At 43.4% G+C, this 20,762-nt stretch overlaps 2 protein-coding genes across 5 annotated transcripts in view; both read left to right on the forward strand.

The window, feature by feature from the left end:
- The first annotated feature begins 1,863 nt into the window (after positions 1-1,863).
- On the forward strand, positions 1,864-13,384 carry LOC311584954 (arylamine N-acetyltransferase 1-like). Of its 4 annotated transcripts, XM_084759692.1 has the most exons (4): positions 1,864-2,107; positions 6,273-6,499; positions 9,224-9,301; positions 11,699-13,384. In XM_084759692.1, the coding sequence occupies exon 4, from the start codon at positions 11,704-11,706 to the stop codon at positions 12,574-12,576; it is 873 nt and encodes a 290-aa protein (XP_084615818.1). In that variant the 5' UTR covers positions 1,864-2,107; positions 6,273-6,499; positions 9,224-9,301; positions 11,699-11,703; the 3' UTR covers positions 12,577-13,384. The 4 variants fall into 4 exon arrangements, with proteins under 4 accessions (XP_084615818.1, XP_084615817.1, XP_084615820.1 ...); XM_084759691.1 differs by lacking the exon at positions 6,273-6,499 and having other exon boundaries at positions 9,226-9,301; XM_084759693.1 differs by lacking the exons at positions 1,864-2,107; positions 6,273-6,499 and adding an exon at positions 6,799-6,820 and having other exon boundaries at positions 9,226-9,301.
- A 2,364-nt stretch (positions 13,385-15,748) lies between these two features.
- Positions 15,749-20,762, forward strand: part of LOC311584264 (arylamine N-acetyltransferase 2) — a 7,860-nt gene continuing 2,846 nt past the window's right edge. Inside the window, exon 1 of the mRNA XM_084758397.1 lies at positions 15,749-15,796. The gene's annotated coding sequence lies outside the window, so the exon portion shown is untranslated. The remainder of the gene's footprint in view (positions 15,797-20,762) is intronic.

Consider the following 20,762-nt stretch of genomic DNA (forward strand, 5'->3'; position numbering starts at 1 on the left):
ACACACACAAAATCCACTCTGAACAACACCAAGAGAAAGTGCTGTGCAAGTCTCAGCCTGTTGCCAACTACAGGATAGGAAATGGGGATATGTGTCCCACAGCTCACTTCATTCATGGTTGTGGTGCTGCCCCCGGGGCATGAATTTGTGTATCTGTGTCTCCTGTTCAGGGACAGCCCACCACAGAGTACTGTGGTAGAGTTCTAAGTTATGTCCTAGGAAATGATGAGAATTCCCCAGGACATTCGATGCTGGGGGCTTCAGTTCTTTCATAAACACATCTATCCCCTGCTAGTGAAAAATGTAAACTAGTGCAACCACTGCAGAACTCAGTACAGTGTTTCCTTGAAAAATTAAACACTGCACTGCCACATGACCAGCTCTACATACCTAAAGGACTCTATACCCTACCACAGAGATATTTGCATGCCCATATTTGTTGCTGCTGTGTTCACAACAGCAAAGAAATGGAATCGGCCTGGACGTCCATCAACAGAGGAACGGATAATGAAAGAGTGACATGACATATTTATACAATGGAATTTAGCAAAGAAAATAGAATTGTGAGCCACTTTCAGGGAAGTAAGTAGAACTAGAAAGTTTTCTACTAAGTGAGGTAACTCACTCTAGAAAGATAAGAGACTGCATTCTACCTTTCATATGCAGATCCTAACTTTTAATGATTATATGGATGTAAATAAGGAGTTATGAGAGTGGGTATAGATTATGAAGGTATATAAGAGACTATGGGTAGAGAACAGGGAGGTTGAAAAGGGTGGGAAAAGAAGGGAAAAGATCCTCCGTCATTTGAAGATAGAAGGGAAGCTGCTGTGTTTGGGAGACAATACCGGAGGAGAGATGGGAAAGAAGTATGAAAAGAAACAATATAAACTAATTTTGTTTTTTAAAAAAAAATCCCTAATAAAACCAATTTTGGTATGATAATATAAGTTATATATAAATATATTATAGATATATTACATTTATACCTTAGATAGATATCATATTATATATTATATATTATATGTACACATATATAGAGATATGAAACATAGATGGACATTTCTAAGAAACATCAAAAACATGGACTTTGTTGCCTGCGTTTTTATCGCTTCCCCTCAGCAGGGCTTCCTAGCCAGGGCACAGGGGAAGAAGATGTGCTCAGTCCTGATGGGACTTGATATGCTGGGGTGAGTTGGGGGTGGGGGTGTGGTGGTGGGGACTTCCCTTTTCTGAAGAGTAGAGGAGGAGGAGGAATAGGGGGAAGACAGAGGGAAGGTGGGGCTGGGAGGAGGGGAGAAAAGAATTGTAAAGTGAATAAATAAATAAATAAATAAATTGTAGACTAATGTCATTACTGTAATTTGAAAATACAAGAACAAAATGGCCCTGACATCACATACATAGATATACTCTGTCATTACCTGGTGCCTTTGGGCAGAGGTTGTAAAGGAGAGTGAGTTCAGAATTGGAATGAAATATGAAGACTGCAATAGTAAAACTACCATAAACTGTAATAAAATATACCTGCCCCTCCTGCTTCTCCAGGTACTAGGTCGGCTTGGCCTGGACCTTTTCCACCCTCTGACCTCCCACAGCCCTCAGGAGTCTGATTTCAGGCTCACAGCCAGCCGGCAGGAACCACATTAATGGCAGAGACCCCTCACACCCTGAGGCACGAGAATCACCAGCAGACAATACAAACCTCTGTCCAGTCTCAGCAAAGTACTCTTAAGACATCCCGCAGGAAAATGAGGCCCTGCAACTACAATTCCCAGAAGGCCTTGGGGTTATTCTAACCAGCCTTTGAGGCAGAGCAATTTGAACAGCCAATGAACTCTTCCTCTGCAGATCTTGGCTAAGGGTGGACAGCCTTCCACCAGCTTCCTGGTCAGAGGCCTGGGAGACACCCGGTGAGCTGAAAGCTGCTAGGCTGCTGGGACCGACTTGCTGTGTACTTCGCATGCAGGGTTTCACCCTGTTTTACTGGAAGACCAGGAGGCAGAATTCTACCCAGGCCTGAACGGCAAGTTCTAAAGTTGTTCAGAAAGTGCTGTGGCTCATGCTTGAAAACCAGTACTGAAAATCTTTAACTAACGGAGCACTGGTGGGTACAAGGCAGAGTTTCTCAATCTGTGAGTCGAAACCCTTTGGGACCTTTTCACAGGGGCCACCTCAGACCACTGGAAAACTCAGATGCTCACATTATGATTCATAAGAGTAGCAAAAAGTACAGTTATGAAGTAGCAATGAAAATAATTATGGTTGGGGGGGGGGTCACCACAACACTCTGAACTGTATTAAAGGGTGGCAGCGTTAGGAAGGTTGAGAACAAACCGTACAAGGGATGCTTGGCGCAAACTGTCTGGATGACAGTCACAGCCCGGACACATTTTACCAGTGAGAAATTGAGTTAAGTCTTTTACATTTTGTGAAACTCTTTCCTAACAGTAAAATGAGACAGTGCCGTGAGTTGTGATGATTAAGTGGGTGTGTTAGCGGAGGACTATTTAAACTCTGTTTCCCCCAGGGGAATGTTTGACCCTGACATCAACCAGTCCTCTATCCCCAACAGGGAAAGTCCCAAAAGGCACAGTTAACAGTGCAGGGAGCAAACTGATAACACTTCTTGCTCAATTTGCACCCACTGAAGAGAAATCCCCACTGGCCCTCGGTGTCCAGCCTTGTTAGACTGTGTCCCAGAGCTAGACCTGTGAGGAAATGTGTCATACTGGGAAGAGCAGTGGGAAGGAGCCTCGGGAGCTGTCAATGACAACATACCAAATTTCCTTTCAGTCAGACTATGGAGTCCGTCCTGAACACAGTCCAAAACTGTACAGGGGCAAGGAGCCTTGCAAGGCAAAGAGGCCCAGGAACAAGAGGCCGGTGTGCTCTGCTCTGCTCTGCTTCTGGCTCATGGGCAGGACGGTCACCGGAACAAGCTGCCTGGACCTCTTCTGAACTGCTGTTTTCTTTCTCTTCGTTCCTGCTTTTCCCCACTGGGACCAAACAACCGCCCCACCCTGTCTCTCCTGAACCCTACGCAGTCCCCCTGCCCTCAGTGCATGAGTTCCGTATGTTTGACCTCTGGGCCTGTCGTGGAGGCCGTCAACTACGCTAGGTCTCGTGTGAGTCCAGTTGTGTTCTCTGTAAGTGTTTGGTGGATGCTTTGGACACGGGATGTCCTCCCCAGCTTTTTAACGGCCCCATCCCTCCCTACCTCATTATGTGTAAACACTTGTCACGGTGTTCCGCAGTAGTTTGATCAGAATAAGTTCTGCCTTCTGATTCTTTTTTTTTTTCTCTTTTTTTCTTTTCTTTTTTTTTTATTAATTTATTCTTGTTACATCTCAATGGTTATCCCATCCCTTGTATCCTCCCATTCTTCCCTCCCTCCTATTTTCCCCTTACTCCCCTCCCCTATGACTGTGCCTGAGAGGGACTTCTGCAGGCTGTCTCCTGATTCTTAAGAAGCCACTGGAGTGCATGCCTTCTTGAGGTTCCAGTCAGGGGCCCCCAGCTAACTCCTAAGCCTTAGAGACCGAGGACCATCTGCTGTAATGAATCAAGTCTATTTCCTTTGCATTGTCTGTGTCTTCTAAGAGTTGCCTCCAGCCACAGCCCCTTTGGAATACAGAACTGTTTAGGGTCTGTCTGATGTTTCTGGCTTGCTTTCTCAATTGCTGTCTGTCAAATCAGCTATTTAATTTGAATGTCTCCACATTTATCTTCTGATCGTTCCAATGTGACCATACTGGATCAGATCTCTCTAGTTCTGGTCTTTCTTGGCTTTCCGGTTTTATTTTTGACTGTTTTGTTTCGTTTCGTTTTGGCATGGGGTTCACGGGTACCAGTCTGGCCTTGTACTACTCCCTGTGTAGTCAAGGCGTGAACTTGAACTTCTCAGCCCACTGTCCTCTCCACTTCCTGAGTGGTGGCGTCACAGGCATAGGCTTCTATACCTGGTTTCTGTGGTGCTGGGGAGGCAACCGAGAGCTTCCTGTATACTATAGGCAAGGGCTCAAGCAACTGAGCTGCACTCAGAGTCTGTAAGTTTTATTTGACTTTATTTTATGCATATGGGTGTTTTCTGCATGCATATTTGTACAACCTGCATATGCCTAGTGCCTGCTAAGGGCAGAAGAGGATGTAGAATGCATTACAGCTGGAGTCGTAGATGCTTGTGCGTGGCCATAAAGGTGCTGGCCCTGAACCCAGACCCTCTGGGAGAGCGGCCAGTGGCTTTTTGTTTTGTTTTGTTTTTTGTTTTTTGTTTTTTTTGTTTTTTTTTTTTTTAACATTGAGCTATGTCTCTTGCCCCAGTTTTTGACTTCTCGGCTCCAAGTTCTTAAAAGACAAGGCTTCTTTGGCAGGCATAATGATCTCCCCATTTCTTTTGTTCTTTCTGTGGAGAGAGAGAGAGAGATCACAGCAGCAGTCTTTCGCTGTGGCCCCTCATTTCTTAGTTTTTCTTCTTTCTTTCTTTCTTTTTTATTTCTTCTCCAGCCATGAAGAAGAAGCATTGCACTGCACTGGGATAGCTTGTAGTTATTCCCATCCTTGCTTGTGTTACAATTGAGATCGTTGCATGCGCTCCCCGCCCCCCCCCCTTTCCCTTCATGAGGTAGTCACAGTGCAGTGCATGAGGACAGCAGTTTCCCTGCAATACTTTGGAGCTGCTGTTTCATTATTTTACCTCCAAATATGTCTGGGGAACATTGTGGTGGCAGAGGGCGAATGTCTTCCTTATGGAGTACCTTTTCTCTTTGCTGCACGCGCGGGCACTTCTCTTTCATTTTGCATTTCAAAAATTTCATGAAAATGTATTCCAGCCTCAAACTTTCCCGCAGTTTTGTCCCTCTTATTTGTCAGGTACAATTTCTTCCAGTTTTTCCCGCTTCAGACATGCATTTGTTTCTCCTCACAAACATTTTCTTTCTTTTATAATAATTTTTATTTAATTAATTTATTCAGATTACTACCCAGTTGTTATCCCATCACTTGTATCCTCCTGTTCCTCTTTCCCTCCCGCTTTCACTCTATTCTCCTCCCCTAGGTCTATGACTGAGGAGGAACCTCCTCCCGCACTATATGGTCATAGGCTATCGAGTCTCATCTTGGTAGCCTGCTTATTCTTTCTTTAAGTGCCACCAGGCCTCTGATGTGCTTTTAGCTTTCCCTCCTCCTCAGTGAGGTTGAGGGACTTATCTTTTCTATCCTTTGTTTCTCTTCTAACTCTGGAATGAGTTTGTCTTTTATTAGCCCTCAGTGTCTTCAGTGAGCTGACCTTCACCATGAGATGCTATGGTCTTCCAAAGGGGCAAGTGCTAAAGTCCTAGTCTGAAGCTTAATCAGCCACTGGCGACTGTAGAGCCTTAAGGATGTAGAGCCTCGAGGGCAACTTTACAGTCAGCTTACAAGTGTCGGGCACAACCTGGAACATGGTTTGGGACTTCCACCTTCCTCTTTTTCTGACTTCCCTAATGCCAGTGAAGTGAGATGTTTGCTGCACCACAGGCTGCTTGTCATGATACACTGTCTCATGACAGGCCTAATCTTAGTGGGCACAACTGACTACAGCCTCAAAACTGGGAACAACATTAAAACACCCTTTATTTTTTTTCTAATTGATTATCTCCGGTGTTTCATGACAGTACCTGAAAACTAAGAGAAAATGAGTGCCAGGGTTGAGGATTTACTGCTCTGACTGGTTTCAGGGGTCTGGCGATGCTTCTAGACACTAGCAGGAATGCTCTAAGCAGATGCTAACATGCGATCACATGGTTCACAAGAGCCAAATACAAAGGGAAATGTGGATTGTCATGTGCTCCTGAGGTTGCTCATAGATAGAAGAATGTACTGGGGATTGGACTAGAGGCCACCCATGTCACAGCCTGTCAAAAGGTCCCCTGAGGCTCTGCGTTAGGATAAGCCTGAAGGTAACAGGATACTTTACTGGGTGGAGGAGATCACAAGGCAGCACAGGGTTCAGGAAATGACGTCAATAGGATAGATGGATCGCAGCCAGCCAGCCAGCGAGACTTGAGCTCAGTGTGAAGCAGAACTGCAAGATTTGGAAAACTTGAAATTCAGCCACAACAGGTGGAGGTATGAAATTTTGTGAATAAGAGCTACAGGTCTTGGGTGTCACAAAAAGAAGCCAAACATGGTCAATAGGACAATACGAAGGAGGCCCTGGGGGGCATTTCTGGAGAGAACTAGATCTCCACCTTCTCAGGTTCAAAGATATAAAAGTGAAAATTTGCCTCCAGTGTTTTCTAGGACAGAGTTTTGATAAGAAAGGAACTGTGCCGCACTGGAACCTCCTTAGATGACCTCATGATGTTCTTGAACGGCTGCCAAAGAAAACTCGGGCACAAAGGGAAAGACCTTAGAGTCTTGGAGAAGAGTCTGGCCTAGCAAGATTGCTGAGTGGGTGTGGGGTGCCTGCCACCGAATCTGATGACCTGAGTTTCACACCCAGGGGCCACATGGTAGAAGGAAAGAACCAGTTCCCTCAAGTCATCCTCTGGCTTCCACAGAGGCATGTGCAAGAGCGCATGTGTGCGTGTGTGCACACAACAGGTTTAAAAACAGAAATAGCAGAGTCACCGGCATAAAGGTTTACACTGAGATTTTGGAGGAAATCCTGGGAAGCTAGGCAGTGTTTGGAAGGGACGGTTGACGTAAACAGAGACTCCTCATCCAAAATTCTACCAGAGGGAAGCTAGGCTGCTCTGGAGATCCAGGACATTAAGAGAAGCTATGCGGTAAAATATCTAGGAGGGGCATCTGCAGACCACAGACAGAGCTGCTCCAGGTGAGTATGGGATGGAAGTCTCTCAAGCCCTGAGAGCCTGCGTCCCGCATATGGAAATGTACTGAAAAAGAAATGGATCGTTCTATCTCTGTAGTCTAGGGCACCTTCTTTGAAATTAGCTCTACATTGTAAAATTGCCTCCTGTTTTACAATTCTTTGCACAATATTATAACAGTGTAAGGAATGACTAAAATGTTAAAATATAGAATCAACTCCTGCAGTGAAAGGAGACAAGGAGGCAGAAGGACTGCCCTCCATCTCCTGACTGGGTACGTTTCTTTAGGGTTTTTTTTTTTGTTTGTTTGGTTGGTTTTTTTTTTTTTTTTCAAAAACGCTGGAAACACCTGGTCATCATAACACAGAGAGTAGCCAGTGACTTGCCAATGCTGCTTTGTAATTAAAAGAAGGTCTTACTTGCATGAAAAAAATGTTTGCCAAAATCATTACAGGACAGATTACAGAACAGGGCCTAGGAGATGAGGGTCATTTGTAACCAAAGGAGTGGATTAACTGAAGAGAAAAAAACATCCCCTGAATGGCCAAAGTGACCATCAAGTAGTATGCCTGACTCACTGTGGATCTTTTCTGTTGAAACAGCCTCCTTAAAATAGCGTTAAAAACCAATCAAATCAACTACTGCAGGGCAACTGGCCCAGGAGGGGTAAACACTGGCCACAGTACTTCAATCAATGGTTTAGCTTTCAAAACTCCTGGTATGTCTTGTGATCTTTTCATATCATTGGGGTGGAAACCTTTGTGCTACTAGAATGTGCTCTTTCTGTCTTCCGACCAAAAGGCGGGATTTTAACGTGCAGGGAGGTAGTGTGCATCTCTAAAGGATGGCTGGACAAAATCTAAGGAAGAAGGGTCTTTTGCAGTCACAGAATGGTTTGACTGATGTGACCACTGTAGAGAGAAACTGACCGCCCTCCTGTTCGGGGGGAGCATATCTTAGAAAAGCCCGATTTCCTTGCCAGGATTCTCAGCTCTGAAGAGCGACATTTGTGTGATTGGCTGGTAAGATTAGGGTTTGCTCTTTCGCCCTACTGGAATTTGCTCCCTCTTTGGTTTCATTGTTACTTATTGTTGTCTTGAATTCTTCCTTTGGAATGAGAGTGTTAACCCCGGAACATTGTTTATCGGCAATGGATAACTCCTTTCAAGTTTGCACAGCAGCTCCAAGCTGAGCCTGCCTTGAGTGTCAAGAGAATTCTGACCTGGACTGCCGAGTGATACCGGACAACTAAACGTTAGAGGTCTTGGACCTCCGATGTCTTCTCCAATCACTCTCTACTTTTATTTTTGAGACACGGCATCTCACTAAACCTGGAGGTCACTGAATTGGTTAGGCTGTGACTGGTCAGTGAATTCCAGGGATCTCTCTCTCCACTCCCTACTCCACCTCACCCTCTAAGTAGGGTTATAGGTGCTATGGATTTGCACTCAGATCCTCATGCACATGTGGCAGGCACGTTAGAGACTGAACCATCTCCTAGGCCCCCAAACACATTATTATAGCAGGTTATTTTCAGCTCTTAGGTACAAAGATTCTCTATTGTCAAATGCCTGTGAGGAAGATCTTTCAACTGCTATTTCGTCTTCTAATGGTCCTGACGGTTGCCTTTCTAGGTATGGAATTTGCTGCACATATAATGTCTTTGTCTTCCAACTGCATCTGTACCTTCATTCTGTTCTGCCATTATAGTCATGTATTCATAATTTTACCTTTGGTGCGAGGCTTTTTCCTGGAGATTCTCTGTGTAAGTGGTTACACTTCTCTTCCCCTCCTCTGTTGATGTGTTGCTTTCCTTTCCTTCTCCGGCACTTCCAAATACCGCTGCCTCCTACAGGAAGATGCTACACACTGGTTTTGGTGTCCATCCTTGCAAGTAGTCATCTGCTTGGCTGCTAGATGACTCAGGACTTCTAGACCTCACAGTGTAGAACCTGCCATGGTGCTACCAGTGCCCATAATAATCTTTTCAATAAACTCCCCTGTGTACATCAGGTGTTCACTTTACTATTTTGTCAACTCCCTCTGTTCAGAATATTTAGGGCCTTTTTTTTTTTAAATAAAATTATGGACTGCATCAAACCACCATTTTGTTTTTAAGAAAAGCTGTGTCTGAGGCTGGAGAAAAATGGTCCAGTAGTCAATAGCACCGAGTGCTTTTGCAGAGATTCTGCATAAAGTTCCCAGCACCCACGTTGGGTGGCTCACAATCATCTGTAACTACAGTCCCAGGGGAGCTGGTGCCCTCTTCTGGTCTCTGTGGCCACCTATGTGGTGCACATGAACTCAAGCAGGCGCACACATGGACACACATAAATAAACAAGATAATGTTTTAAAAAGGAAAACCATGTCATATATACACACTTGAAGTTCATTTTATTATCTTTACAGTTTTCACCGAGAGGAAGCCGTATAAGACCTCTGAGTTAAATCTGACAATCGGGCTACCTTAAGCTGACCACGACAGGTATGAAGGGCCTGACCCTTCTCAGTGGGCTCCCTTACTGTGCCTGTTCTCTCTGCTTTCCTTCTCCTGTTGATGATGAAGAGGAGAGGATGGAGTTTGTTACTTCACAGAGATGCTGCACGCCGGCATGTGGAGCCACTAGTGTTTCACTTCTGAGTCTCTTGGCAACTACTTTATTGGTTTTCATCATTTCATCTCAAGTCTAAGCTTCAATAGAGTATCACTGAAATATGCTTAGGCATAGGCCACCCAAAGTATGGACTGACTATAAGATGTAACTAGTACCGAGGTCCTTAGCAAGAACTGATTTTCTTGTGGATTGTCAATCGATACAGTTTGGCATTTTTATTTTATTTTTTTAATTTATTATTTATTGATTGATAGACTTATTTATTTTGGTTTTTTGAGACAGGGTTTCTCTGTGGAGCCTTGGCTGGCCTGGACTCCCTTTGTAGACCAGGCTGGCCTCTAACTCATGATGATCCACCTGCCTCTGCCTCCTGAGTGCTGGGATTAAAGGCATGCACTCATGCCCAGCTCTTTGGCATTTTATTTTAAAGAGGACTTTCTTAATGAAAAAAGACGATGTGTGGAGGAAGAAAGAAGTAGGGAGAGACAGGGATAGAGATAATGAGAAACTTAAATATAAATACAGCGTTTAAAAGAAATATAATTTCCTATTAGAAAGCATGCTGGCTAAGTACCTTTCCCCCAGTTGGTTTAATCTTCCCCTCTCTCCCTGACGTACTTAGTGCAGATTCTGGGAGAGGGGCCAGGGAGAGTTTCAGATGTTCTGACAAATACCATGTGTTCTTCCTAGGACGGAATAATAGATTTTAGAGGTTGTCTAAATGCCAAAGAAGGGTGATGGTAGAGCAGAGCTAACGAGGTAGGAGAAACGTTGTAGACATCACTAACAGACAAAGTAGGAATATTTATATAAAAAAAGCAAATGCCGTGAAGAAGTAAAAGATAAGTGTGTAGATTATTGCCATCGATTTGAGGGTCAGGCTCTGTTTGCCATGCCATATCAGAGTGTGCTACATTGTAAAGGGGTTAACCTCAACGTCTGTGTTCTCCCTCCATATTCAAAGTCATTCTGTCCTTCTATCAGGTGTTAGCATGTTAAGGCTCTTGGGTAGCATGGCACTTTCCAAATAGATTTATTAAAGAGATTTTAGGGGTGGACAGTTCATATTACCTGACAGCTAACAGCATTAGCACTAAGCTCCTCATCTTCCCATACATAGGTTTTGTCCATGTTTTTTTTTTAATTTCATCACTACAATAGATTTGACTCTACTTCAGAACATAAATCTCTCAACAATGCCTCACTGATATTTTTGAACCACACACATGTCACGTGTCAAGCATTGGTCCCAGAGTGTAACTGTTTTGAAGTGGTGCTACCAGCTGCATTGGATCATTGATAGTGATTTATTTTAGATAGTCCATTATCCATAAGTAAACTGGAAATGGAATTTGACCTCAGCAGACACTGTCACAATATAACAGCACTCCTCTACGTCTTCTATCATTTCTGTTGCTCATCTCATTTTCAGCAAAACTCATAGTGTCCCCGTTAGCCATAAAGACACTGTTAACAGTGAGAGCTCATCTCAGTCCACCCTTCTCGCCTGATCTGCCCCAGTCATCCTTGTTTTCTAGAACATTTATTGAAGACTTTCTCACGATCCCTTCTGCTAGGAACCACCGTCCTCACCCACATCCACCAGGCTCATTGTCTACCAACTGTGATCACGTTATTTCACATCAAAACTCTCCCTGCACCTCTTCCTTTATTTTAGTTATCCTGTGGACAGCTACCACGTTGCTTTTTTTTTTGTTCTGTTTTTAGTTTACTCAGTTCACCTTATGTGTTATTTTAATGCCCACTAAAATGCAAACTTTTGGAGGGCAAGAAAACCGCAGCTCAATAGGAAGTATCTAGAGGGTGTTCACTAAACTCGTTTGTTCAGTGACGGAATGACTTGGTCAGTCAATGGAAATCTTTGAGTGGGGAGCTTTGTATAGCTACCATTTATCACCAAGGAAACAGCATCTAAACTACTAGTCATCTGACTGGTCATTTAGTCTTACTTTCTAACTCTAAGAACTTGACAAATACAAGAAATAACAAATCTTCCTTGAAGGGACACTGAGAGTATTTAATGATCTGCACGTAAGAGCAGATCAAGCAGTAGACGTAATATGATTATGAGACATTTAGAGGCATTGTGTGTGTGTATGCATGTGCGCGCACGCACGCACACACACACACACACACACACACACCCACACACACACACTCCATTCTAACTACAGTTAGTTGACTCCAGGACACCCACAACAAAACAAAATGTACTGTTTGTTTGGTTTCCCTTTGTTTGCCTATAGGGACCATGGACATCGAAGCGTACTTTGAAAGGATTGGTTATAAGAATACAGTGAATAAACTGGACTTGGACACATTAACGGAGATTCTTCAGCACCAGATGCGAACAGTCCCTTTTGAGAATGTTAACATGCATTGTGGAGAAGCCATGGAGCTGGGCTTCGAGGCCATTTTTGAAAACATAGTAAGGAAGAAGCGGGGCGGGTGGTGTCTCCAGGTCAATCAGCTGCTCTACTGGGCTCTGACCAAACTGGGCTTCAAAACCACCATGTTGGGAGGCTATGTTTACATAACTCCCGTCGGCAAATACAGCAGAGAAATGGTCCACCTTCTAGTACAGGTGACCATTGGTGACAGGAACTACATTGTGGATTCTGCTTTTGGGGGTTCCTTCCAGATGTGGGAGCCTTTGGAATTAACGACAGGGAAGGGTCAGCCTCAGATGCCTGGCATCTTCCTTTTGACAGAAGAGAATGGGACGTGGTACCTGGACCAAATCAGAAGAGTGCAGTATGTTCCAAACCAAGAATTTGCTGACTCAGAAATCCTTGAGAAGAACAAATATCGGAAAATCTATTCTTTTACTCTTGAGCCCCGTATTATTGAAGATTTTGCGTATGTGAACACCTACCTTCAGACGTCACCATCCTCTGTGTTTGTAAGCACATCATTTTGTTCCTTGCAGACTTTAGAAGGGGTTTGCTGTTTAGTGGGCTCCACCCTTACAAGTACTAAATTCAGTTACAAGGACAATGTAGACCTGGTTGAGATTAAGAACGTGAGTGAGGAAGAAATAGAGGATGTGCTGAAAACCGTATTTGGCATTTCTTTGGAGAAAAAGTTTGAGCCCAAACGTGGTGAATTATGTTTTAATGTTTAGGGTGAGGAGCAAAAATTGTTTTTCATTATTATTTTATGTTCTTAAACATTTGGAGCTTATGCAAATGTATCCATATCAGAAATCACCCAGCTCAATATTGATCAACGAATTACTTGCTGTATCTTCTATTTCCTACACTTTATAAAAAAGAAATCCTAGTTGTCCTGTCATTTCACCCAGAAAAATATCTCCAGTTATAATGAAATAAAAAATTTAATGGATATAACCATAATTCTCCTTTCTAGGCAAATCATATAAAAGTTTCTTTTTAAATATATTTTATTTATTTGTTTTATGTATATTAATGTCCTATCTACATCTAAATGTGCATGTCAGAAGAGGCCATTGGAGGGTATAGATGGTGTGAGCCACCATGTGGTTGCTGGGAATTGAACTCAGGACCTCTGGAAGAGCGGACAGTGTTCCTAACCTTTGAGCCATCTCTCCAGCCCTACATAAGTTTCTTAATGATGATGTGGTAACGTTGGGAGCCATATTCATTTGTAATAGAAAACCTCCCAACATTATTTTATGGTTGAACTTACATAAACTTACACGTGAGTGTGAATAATCAGAGAAGTAAAGGCATTAAATTCAGGTAGAGTAAATCTGATGTCCAAGGTTTACAAGAAACCACCTTCACAACTTAGGATCAGAATGAAACAAAGAAGAATGAGCCGCCATTTCAACTCTGGGTCTAAATAAAACTCAAGCCCCAATACATGGGGCTCTGTGCATAGGTTCCAATCCAGTGACACGGCTCTTCCAGGGTTAACTTTGCAGACACTGTTATTTTTGTATTAGATTTTTTAAAAAACTTTGTAAACTCTGATTTGTAGGATTAAGTGATTTATACCTCATGATAATGTTTATATCATAAAAATATATGTTACCTGGAAAATCATTATTTGTGAAGTATATTAAATCTTAAATTTATTAAAATAGTATTGGCTAATGTAATTTGAATCAAATGTTTCTTGAAGGGACTGGGATATGGTAAGGTTGGTGATGTCTTTAAGATGTGCGCCTCTGCCATCCTACTTTAATATTCTACTGCTGAATTCTACTTCATCCTACATGTTAGCTTAAGAGGAAACAAGCAAGCATCAAGCACGTTTCTTAGTGCATCTTGAGTTCACACCCTGAGCACATTACTGGGTAAACTTTTGGATCTGAGTCAAGATATAAGACTGAGTTTGAGGTGTGTGTGTGTGTGTGTGTGTGTGTGTGTGTGTGTGTGTATTCAGTACCGGACATAAAGGCCACAGATACAGACCTACAGGGGGACTTCCCAGTATTAGACTGCTGGCCTAGTATGCTGGGAGCCCAGAAATTGATTTACAGCACTACCACATACAAAGGTATTTTGCCGGTGGGGGGGGGGTGAATAAATTATATTGGTAATTACTTCTAAGTCTTTCTATCTCTCTTAACCTTACTCCTGCTGAAAACTCCATTCGCATTGTCAGCTGCCTGCCGCATCCTTGATGAGACAGATGCCAGGGAATGGCGTGGGTGGATGGCGTGAGCTCCAGAATCCGAATCTTTCACTTTTTGTACCTCCTGCTTTCTGGCTGGATTCTCTCAGAGTATCGTGTTAGAATCTAGCCTCTGTCCAGGCCACAGTGCTTGCGGCAGCCATCTCTCCGTTGCCATGGATACTGATTGACAGGTGTCTTATCATCTGTGAGTCTCTAGCTAACAGGCAGTCCCAGCTCCATTTAACATCAAAGGAAGCATTGGCGCTTCCTTAGGCTGTTGCTGTGAACTTCCTCCTCTTCCAAAGGGGTAAAAAGAGCTCCCTCCTCTGCCACATGGGTCCTTGCTCTCTTCAGTGACCCCTGCCTTGCTGTCTGTCTCTGGAGCTGAAACCTAAATTCTCCTCGGAAGCCCTGCCCTTCTGTTGCCCTCAGGTTATATGACCATGCTGTTGATAATTCATCTAATAAACCTATAATTCTCCAATAATCCCGCCCAGAGGCCTCTTGAATAGCCTCCTCCATGCAGATGCCAGGAGTCCGGGTCAAACTGGGTTGTACAGTATCCTTCTCAGTCTTCAACTGATGATGGTCATATCAAGGTAAACAAAAATCAAGGTCTGAGTTATTACCAAAGCTATAGGTTACATTGCCACAGGGGTGTTTTGCTTTGCTTGGTTTTGCATTTGGGGGGAATGATCTTTCTCATGAGGCCCATGGTGGTCTTGAACTTGCTGTGTAGCTCAGGATCGCCACGGAGTCTTCTTGATCATCGTAGCACTTCCCACGTGCTAGGATTGCAGTCACTGGCCACCGCATAGCCGGGTTTTGTTGCTTGTGTTTTGGCGTTTGTAGGAACGTAAGAGTTGGGAAGTGCTGCTGCGGGTATAAGACTATATAAGCAGCTTGCCAACAAATGGTTCTTGTCAGCAAAAGAAGCAAAATTCCTCAGAACCACACCAAGAGATAGCGCTGGGCCATGCCGCAGAGTGACCCGGGCACTCAGAAGTGGGGATATGGATTCGATGACTCATCCCTCTCCACACCTGAGCCACACCCCTAACTGCCACCAAGCATAAATTTAGGAATCTATTCTGACCACACAGACTGTAAGGTCAGTATTTGCCAAGGGGGTAACACAAAGGACTGATTCTGTCTGCCATGAGAGTCTTTAAAATATAGCACACACGGAAATAGCGTTATCTATCACTAATATAAATCAAAACCAGCAAATACACAACCATAGGACACTTGTGTTTCTGACACAAGTACGGACACAAGTCATGCACATTCCACAGTACGTCTGGGTAGAGAGGTAAAAGTTCCTGAAGATGAGAGGTTGAAGAAAGGAAACAGAAAACAGAAGTTGATGGAAGGAGAGTCATAAAGTGGATGTGCAAAGGAGATGTGGCGGACCTCTTCCTCCTCTAAGTCCCTGGATCTGCTTTGCCTGCGTCCTTTTCAAGCCTTCCACAGGCTCCCAGAGAGCATAAACTCTGAAATACAAAGGCCAGTTTTCATTAAATATCTTAACACCTTTTCAATGAAAGGACTTGAGAAAGAGTTCGCCAGATGCAAATGAGGCCCTACAACTACATTTCCCAGAGATCCTTGGGTTGGTTTTCGCCATAGGGGGCTGAGCAACTTGGACAGCCAATAAAAGCACCTCCTTTGCATTGTGAGGCCAGCTCACTCAGTCCACTTCCTGGTTTTTCTGGGCCAGTGGCGGTCCTGGTAGCTGGGTAAGTAGAACTTCCCCGATAGACTTGGAAACCGGGGTTTCCTCCGCTCCCAGGAGAAAGGCCAGGAGAGAACAGCACAACCCAGTCCTGGATTTTCACCCCTAAGGTTGTTTAGAAAGTTTGGGTGGCAGATACTTGGAACCCATGCTGCAAATACTTTATGATCTGCAGGTGATTCTAACAAAGGTTTTGTGCAAGTGGATGACAGCCACAGCATAATCTATTAGAGAGACTCGAAGAGACATTCAGTTCCTTTAATACTCTTACTTTATCAGCCACGAAACGAACTAGTAATGGTACTTACTGAAAAGATTGGTGAGAATTAAGAAAGTGCATTTTAGCAGCTTTTAAAAACCTTCCATTGGATTCCCTCGTGGATACTTTTAACAGTGCTGTCACTGTGTGTTTAGAGGGATATGTGAAGGGACTTTTGTCATGCTTGTAGAAGGCTTAGTCTGGAGGGTCGTTAGGAGCTGCCAATAACACCAGAAAATCGACTATTTAATGTGACTACCTCTGGCCATAGACTGTGGAAGTAAACAGCAGCGTGGTGCCACCTTATGGCAAGAGTCCCAGGAGCTAGTAACCCATGGACCCTATTGCTCTGAACCCTGTCCTGTTCTGTGGGCACAATAGTCAAACAGCATTGTTTGACTCTTTTCTGAGAACGGTTTTTCCATTTCTCTAGACCCTCTTTGACTGCCTCAGCCTCAAGGCAACTGACTCCACCTTGTCTTTTCAAAACAAAATAAAACGAAGCAATGGACTGCCAACCTTTTGTTTTCATTTCTTTTAGCTACCTGCCAAAGACTAATCTTGTGATCTTGAAATTTTCACCTGTGGCCCCTATTTCTCTTTCCCTTTGTGGTTGTTTTCCTGGTAGGACCTCCCAGCCTTTGCCTGGCTACTGGAGGCCTTTACTGGAAACCATGGCTGCCTTTTAGGTTTTCTGTAACCTAAGAGCCATAGTCCTCTGCATTATGGCCAGACCAACAAGTCTAGTGTCTTCCACCCAATTAATCAAAGAGATTGCTTGGGGTTGGCAACAGACTTGGATGATGTTGTTTGCTTCAGGAGCTGAAATGAAAGAGAAAGGAGATGGAAATGGGGGTAGGGGGAATACATATACAAAATTACAAGCGATTCATTAGTTGTCATTATAACTCTTGGTTATTGAGGTGAGCATTGCTAGTAATCCATGCAGCGAATATAGTGGCCCCTCAGTGGTGTATCCTGCATCTACCCTGACAATAACATGTCATGACCGCTCTCCTTCTGAATTAATCTTCTCTAGTTTCTGCCTGTGTTGGCCTATTGGTTACAATTCCACTTGGGGCAAAGAATAACATGTTCTCTTACAAAAACCATTGGAAAAAAATTAGTACTTTACAAGAATGATTCTAAAGACATAGAGGCAAACAAAAAAAATTCTGCACAGCAACCCATTCTTTGTTGTGTGTGTGGGGGGGTGTCCAAAAATGACAATTTGTGATTGGTATTCCATGTCACTTAGGGATAAATGACAGCAGCTGGTATAACTATTGCATATTGATCATTTGACTAAAAAAATATCCCTGAGACTTTGATGGGGTACTGAAGACGCTCTGACGTCCCTTACTTTGTGTATGTTAACCTTCTCACATGCAGCTCTATGAAATGAACTTGAAGATGACCAAACTCAGATTCCCCCAAACCAGATGCTGGGGTGAAAACATGTCCGAGTGAGCTAAGTAAGCCATGAGGAATGTAGCTTTGCCTGTATAAATCAAAAGTTTATCCACACAAAATCAAGGATGTTGTGCTTTCAAGACCTTGTGCCAACAAGTCCTTGGTCCAGAGCTGTGCTGGAGGGGACACTTATTTATGCAGCCCTTACCAAAAGAAGCAAAGGGGGCTCAGAAGCTGTTGGGGAGTCCTCAAAATAGTCCACAGGGCACAAGGCCTTACATATAAGCCTATAAGCCATGCCACAGATGCGGTGAAAATGGTAAAGACTTTACAGGTCTAAATGCATTACTGACAGGAACCTCAGGAGCTTACCTTGGCCTTGAATCCTCTCCAAGCTCCTCTGCCCTCTTTAGGTGCACAGGCTTGCCCTGTTCTCTATTCTTCAGTGCACATATAGAGAGAAGTATGTGTAAAGGGCTTCATGGCATATTTTAAACTTTTATTATGATGATGATGGTGATGATGATGATGATGATGTCTATCTGTCTGATTTTGAGCAAGTGCTGTTACCCACTGGGCTATCATACCAACCCCATAGTGTATTTTCTTAAGAGTATTTTTATCATTTTAGGTAAGGTGTGCATTCCAACTGTTCCTGGGCTTTGTCAGTCCTTATTTTATTGGTGATCTCACACATTTCTGCCTCATATCATTTCTTCTTATAATTCAGATACAAAACATCCCCATGAATTGCTCAGATGTCGAAGGCTCATCCCCAGCTGCTGGTGCTACTTGGCAGTGATTTAGTTGGCGGGGGTTGGGGGGTGGGGCGGTGCTCACCTCATCAACGGTCTGAGTTCACAGCTGAGTGGGCTCTTAGGAAGGAAGACCTAGTTGGAGCAAGTGAATCATTGGAAGTGTGCCATTCAAAAATATATCTTGTCACTGGCTCCTTCCTCTTCATCTCTACTTCTTGCCCACCATGAGGTGAGCATGTTTGCCTTGGTATGCCTGACACCATAGTACTTGTGTCTCAATACAGACACACAGTGATGGAGGCAACTCACCATAGACCTGATACCTCTGAGACTGATCCAAAATAGAGATGTCCTCCTCCAAGTTTCTCAACTAGCATGTGTTGCTTTTTAATCATTACGACAGAAAATAGCTAACCACAGGTGCAGAGTCATTATTGGACTTTGGACTGGATGACTCCAATGTCTGTGGTTCATAAGATAAACATTAACTGAAAGTTGGACACTGAAACTGCTGACCAATCTCTGAGGACTTTTCAACCTTGGCTGATCAAAGACAGTGTTTGTCCTTGTCAAGGAGAGTATTAGTAAAGCTTTCACCAGCCACAGCTTCACTGGCACCCGGAACTGGTTGCAGTCTGTGCTGTCTACACAAGAATGTTGTCAGATCACATTAGCTGTTACAAAAGGAGATGATCCTACGTTGACTTTAGGTCTTCTTAGTTCTGGTCAATTCTTGGCCTACAAAGTAGCTTGTACAGGAGCCATAATGTGTACCCCGTTGTCTACTCCTTTCCCTGTGTGAAAAGGAGCCAGTGCTTATAGCATCTTTGCATGCCGCCATCTCAGTTTCTTGGCTTTTCTTCATGTTGTCCTCTCCACTGGCTGCTCTAGAAAAAGCACTCCATCAGGAGAGCTCACAGTTGTTTCTCGAGATTGTTTTTTGCATGTCTGTTGACATTCTGATTCGGAGAAATGCTAGCAGAATAATAATCAAACATAACGTGTCCCTGCAGTGCTTTGTAGACATGGTTTAGTCATTTTACCCCTGCGTGTTTTTGTGGAACCTTCGCTTGGCAGGCTGATATCATCTTCCCTTATGAAACTAGCTCTTTCTCTGCCAGATGCTTGAGTAGCTCTTAAATTTAGATTTCAATAATTTAAATAGATATATTCACATGTCATGCACATAGAACTCAATTCTTCCTGGAATGTTATCACTCTTGTTTTTCTGATATGATTTCTGCAGAATTTTCACACACACACACACACACACACACACACACACACACACACACACGCACACGCACACCTTACATCTCAAATGTTTTCTATTCTAATTTGCACTCTCTATTTTAGAAGCTTTGGTTGCTTTGTATGTCTGTCAACATCTAACTGGCTTTGACATGGCTTTATCTTTCCATTGTCCTTGATTGTGACCATCAAGCTGTCCTTCTACATGCCTAATGTATTACTGTGCTCTATCTATAGCGAGCTGCTCATCATAATTAAGGGAACGTCTTGCTTTATGTCCTTAATTAGTTTCTAAGTTTGAAATTTTTCATTGCATAAACCACATTGTTTAGTCGCCTCATCTGTCACCTCTCTGAGACTATTTTATACACCCTGCTGCCAAGAACTTCTAGTAAGATCGCCCCCCCCACCCCATAGTTCTTTTTGACATGCTTGTCATAGCTCGTCTCTTGGTATATTTTCATCCGTTGTTTTCACTTTCTAATCATGCATGTATAGCATTGTCTGTACCCTTAATTTCTTCCTTAAATCCAGTTTGACTGATGGTGTGAAATGTCCACCTGGAATGGGGCTTGGGCCTTATATCTCGGAAGAGATGAGAGACTTGAATGTGACAGGAGGCTCTATGGTGTCATGTCTTTCACACAGAAGCTATCCCTCTCCTTCTCTAATGGCATCCACATTAAGACTGCCATTGTCTTTATCTCCTCATAGCCCCCTGCTACAGTTGTTAATAGGCCACTGCACACACTATTTTCTCTGTGCTGTCTAAATTTGGGTGGTAACCAGGCATGCAAAATCCCACCTTGCTGTTCCCATGGCAACTAATGATCCTCATTGTTGCTTCTGGGCCCTATACTTCAGAGAACATCCAGATACATCTGCAAGTCCCTGGCTTAGAAGCTACCACGGTGCCATCATCCTTTCTATAGGCTTCCTATGCAGCTCAGATGTTCGCTTTTCGGTGCAGTCTCTTGTGTTTGTGATGTTCTGGTTCTCCTCATCATTTATGGTACAGATAACTACCATTTTGCCTTCAAGAAAAAAATGTTATATTTAGCATTTTTAACTTATTTGGGGTTTATATTCCGTGACAGTTGTGGGACAGTCAGGGAAATTTATGGGAGCTGGTGTCCTACCACTTTTTCAAGTTTATGGGGATCAAATTCAGCTTGTCAAGCTTGGAGTCAAGTGCCCTAATCTCTCAAAGCCATCCTTCCAACCCATGTTATATTTCATTTTTAAACTTTCCTTCCTAGAGTTTGTGCCACGAAGAAAAAAAACATTCT

Source organism: Acomys minous (genome assembly GCF_964271855.1).
Source record: "Acomys minous genome assembly, chromosome: 15".
Classification (NCBI taxonomy): Eukaryota; Metazoa; Chordata; class Mammalia; order Rodentia; family Muridae; genus Acomys; species Acomys minous.

Coding starts and splice junctions, on each gene's coding strand:
- LOC311584954 (XM_084759692.1), top strand. CDS start 11,704: ATGGACATCGAAGCGTACTTTGAAAGGATTGGTTATAAGAATACAGTG.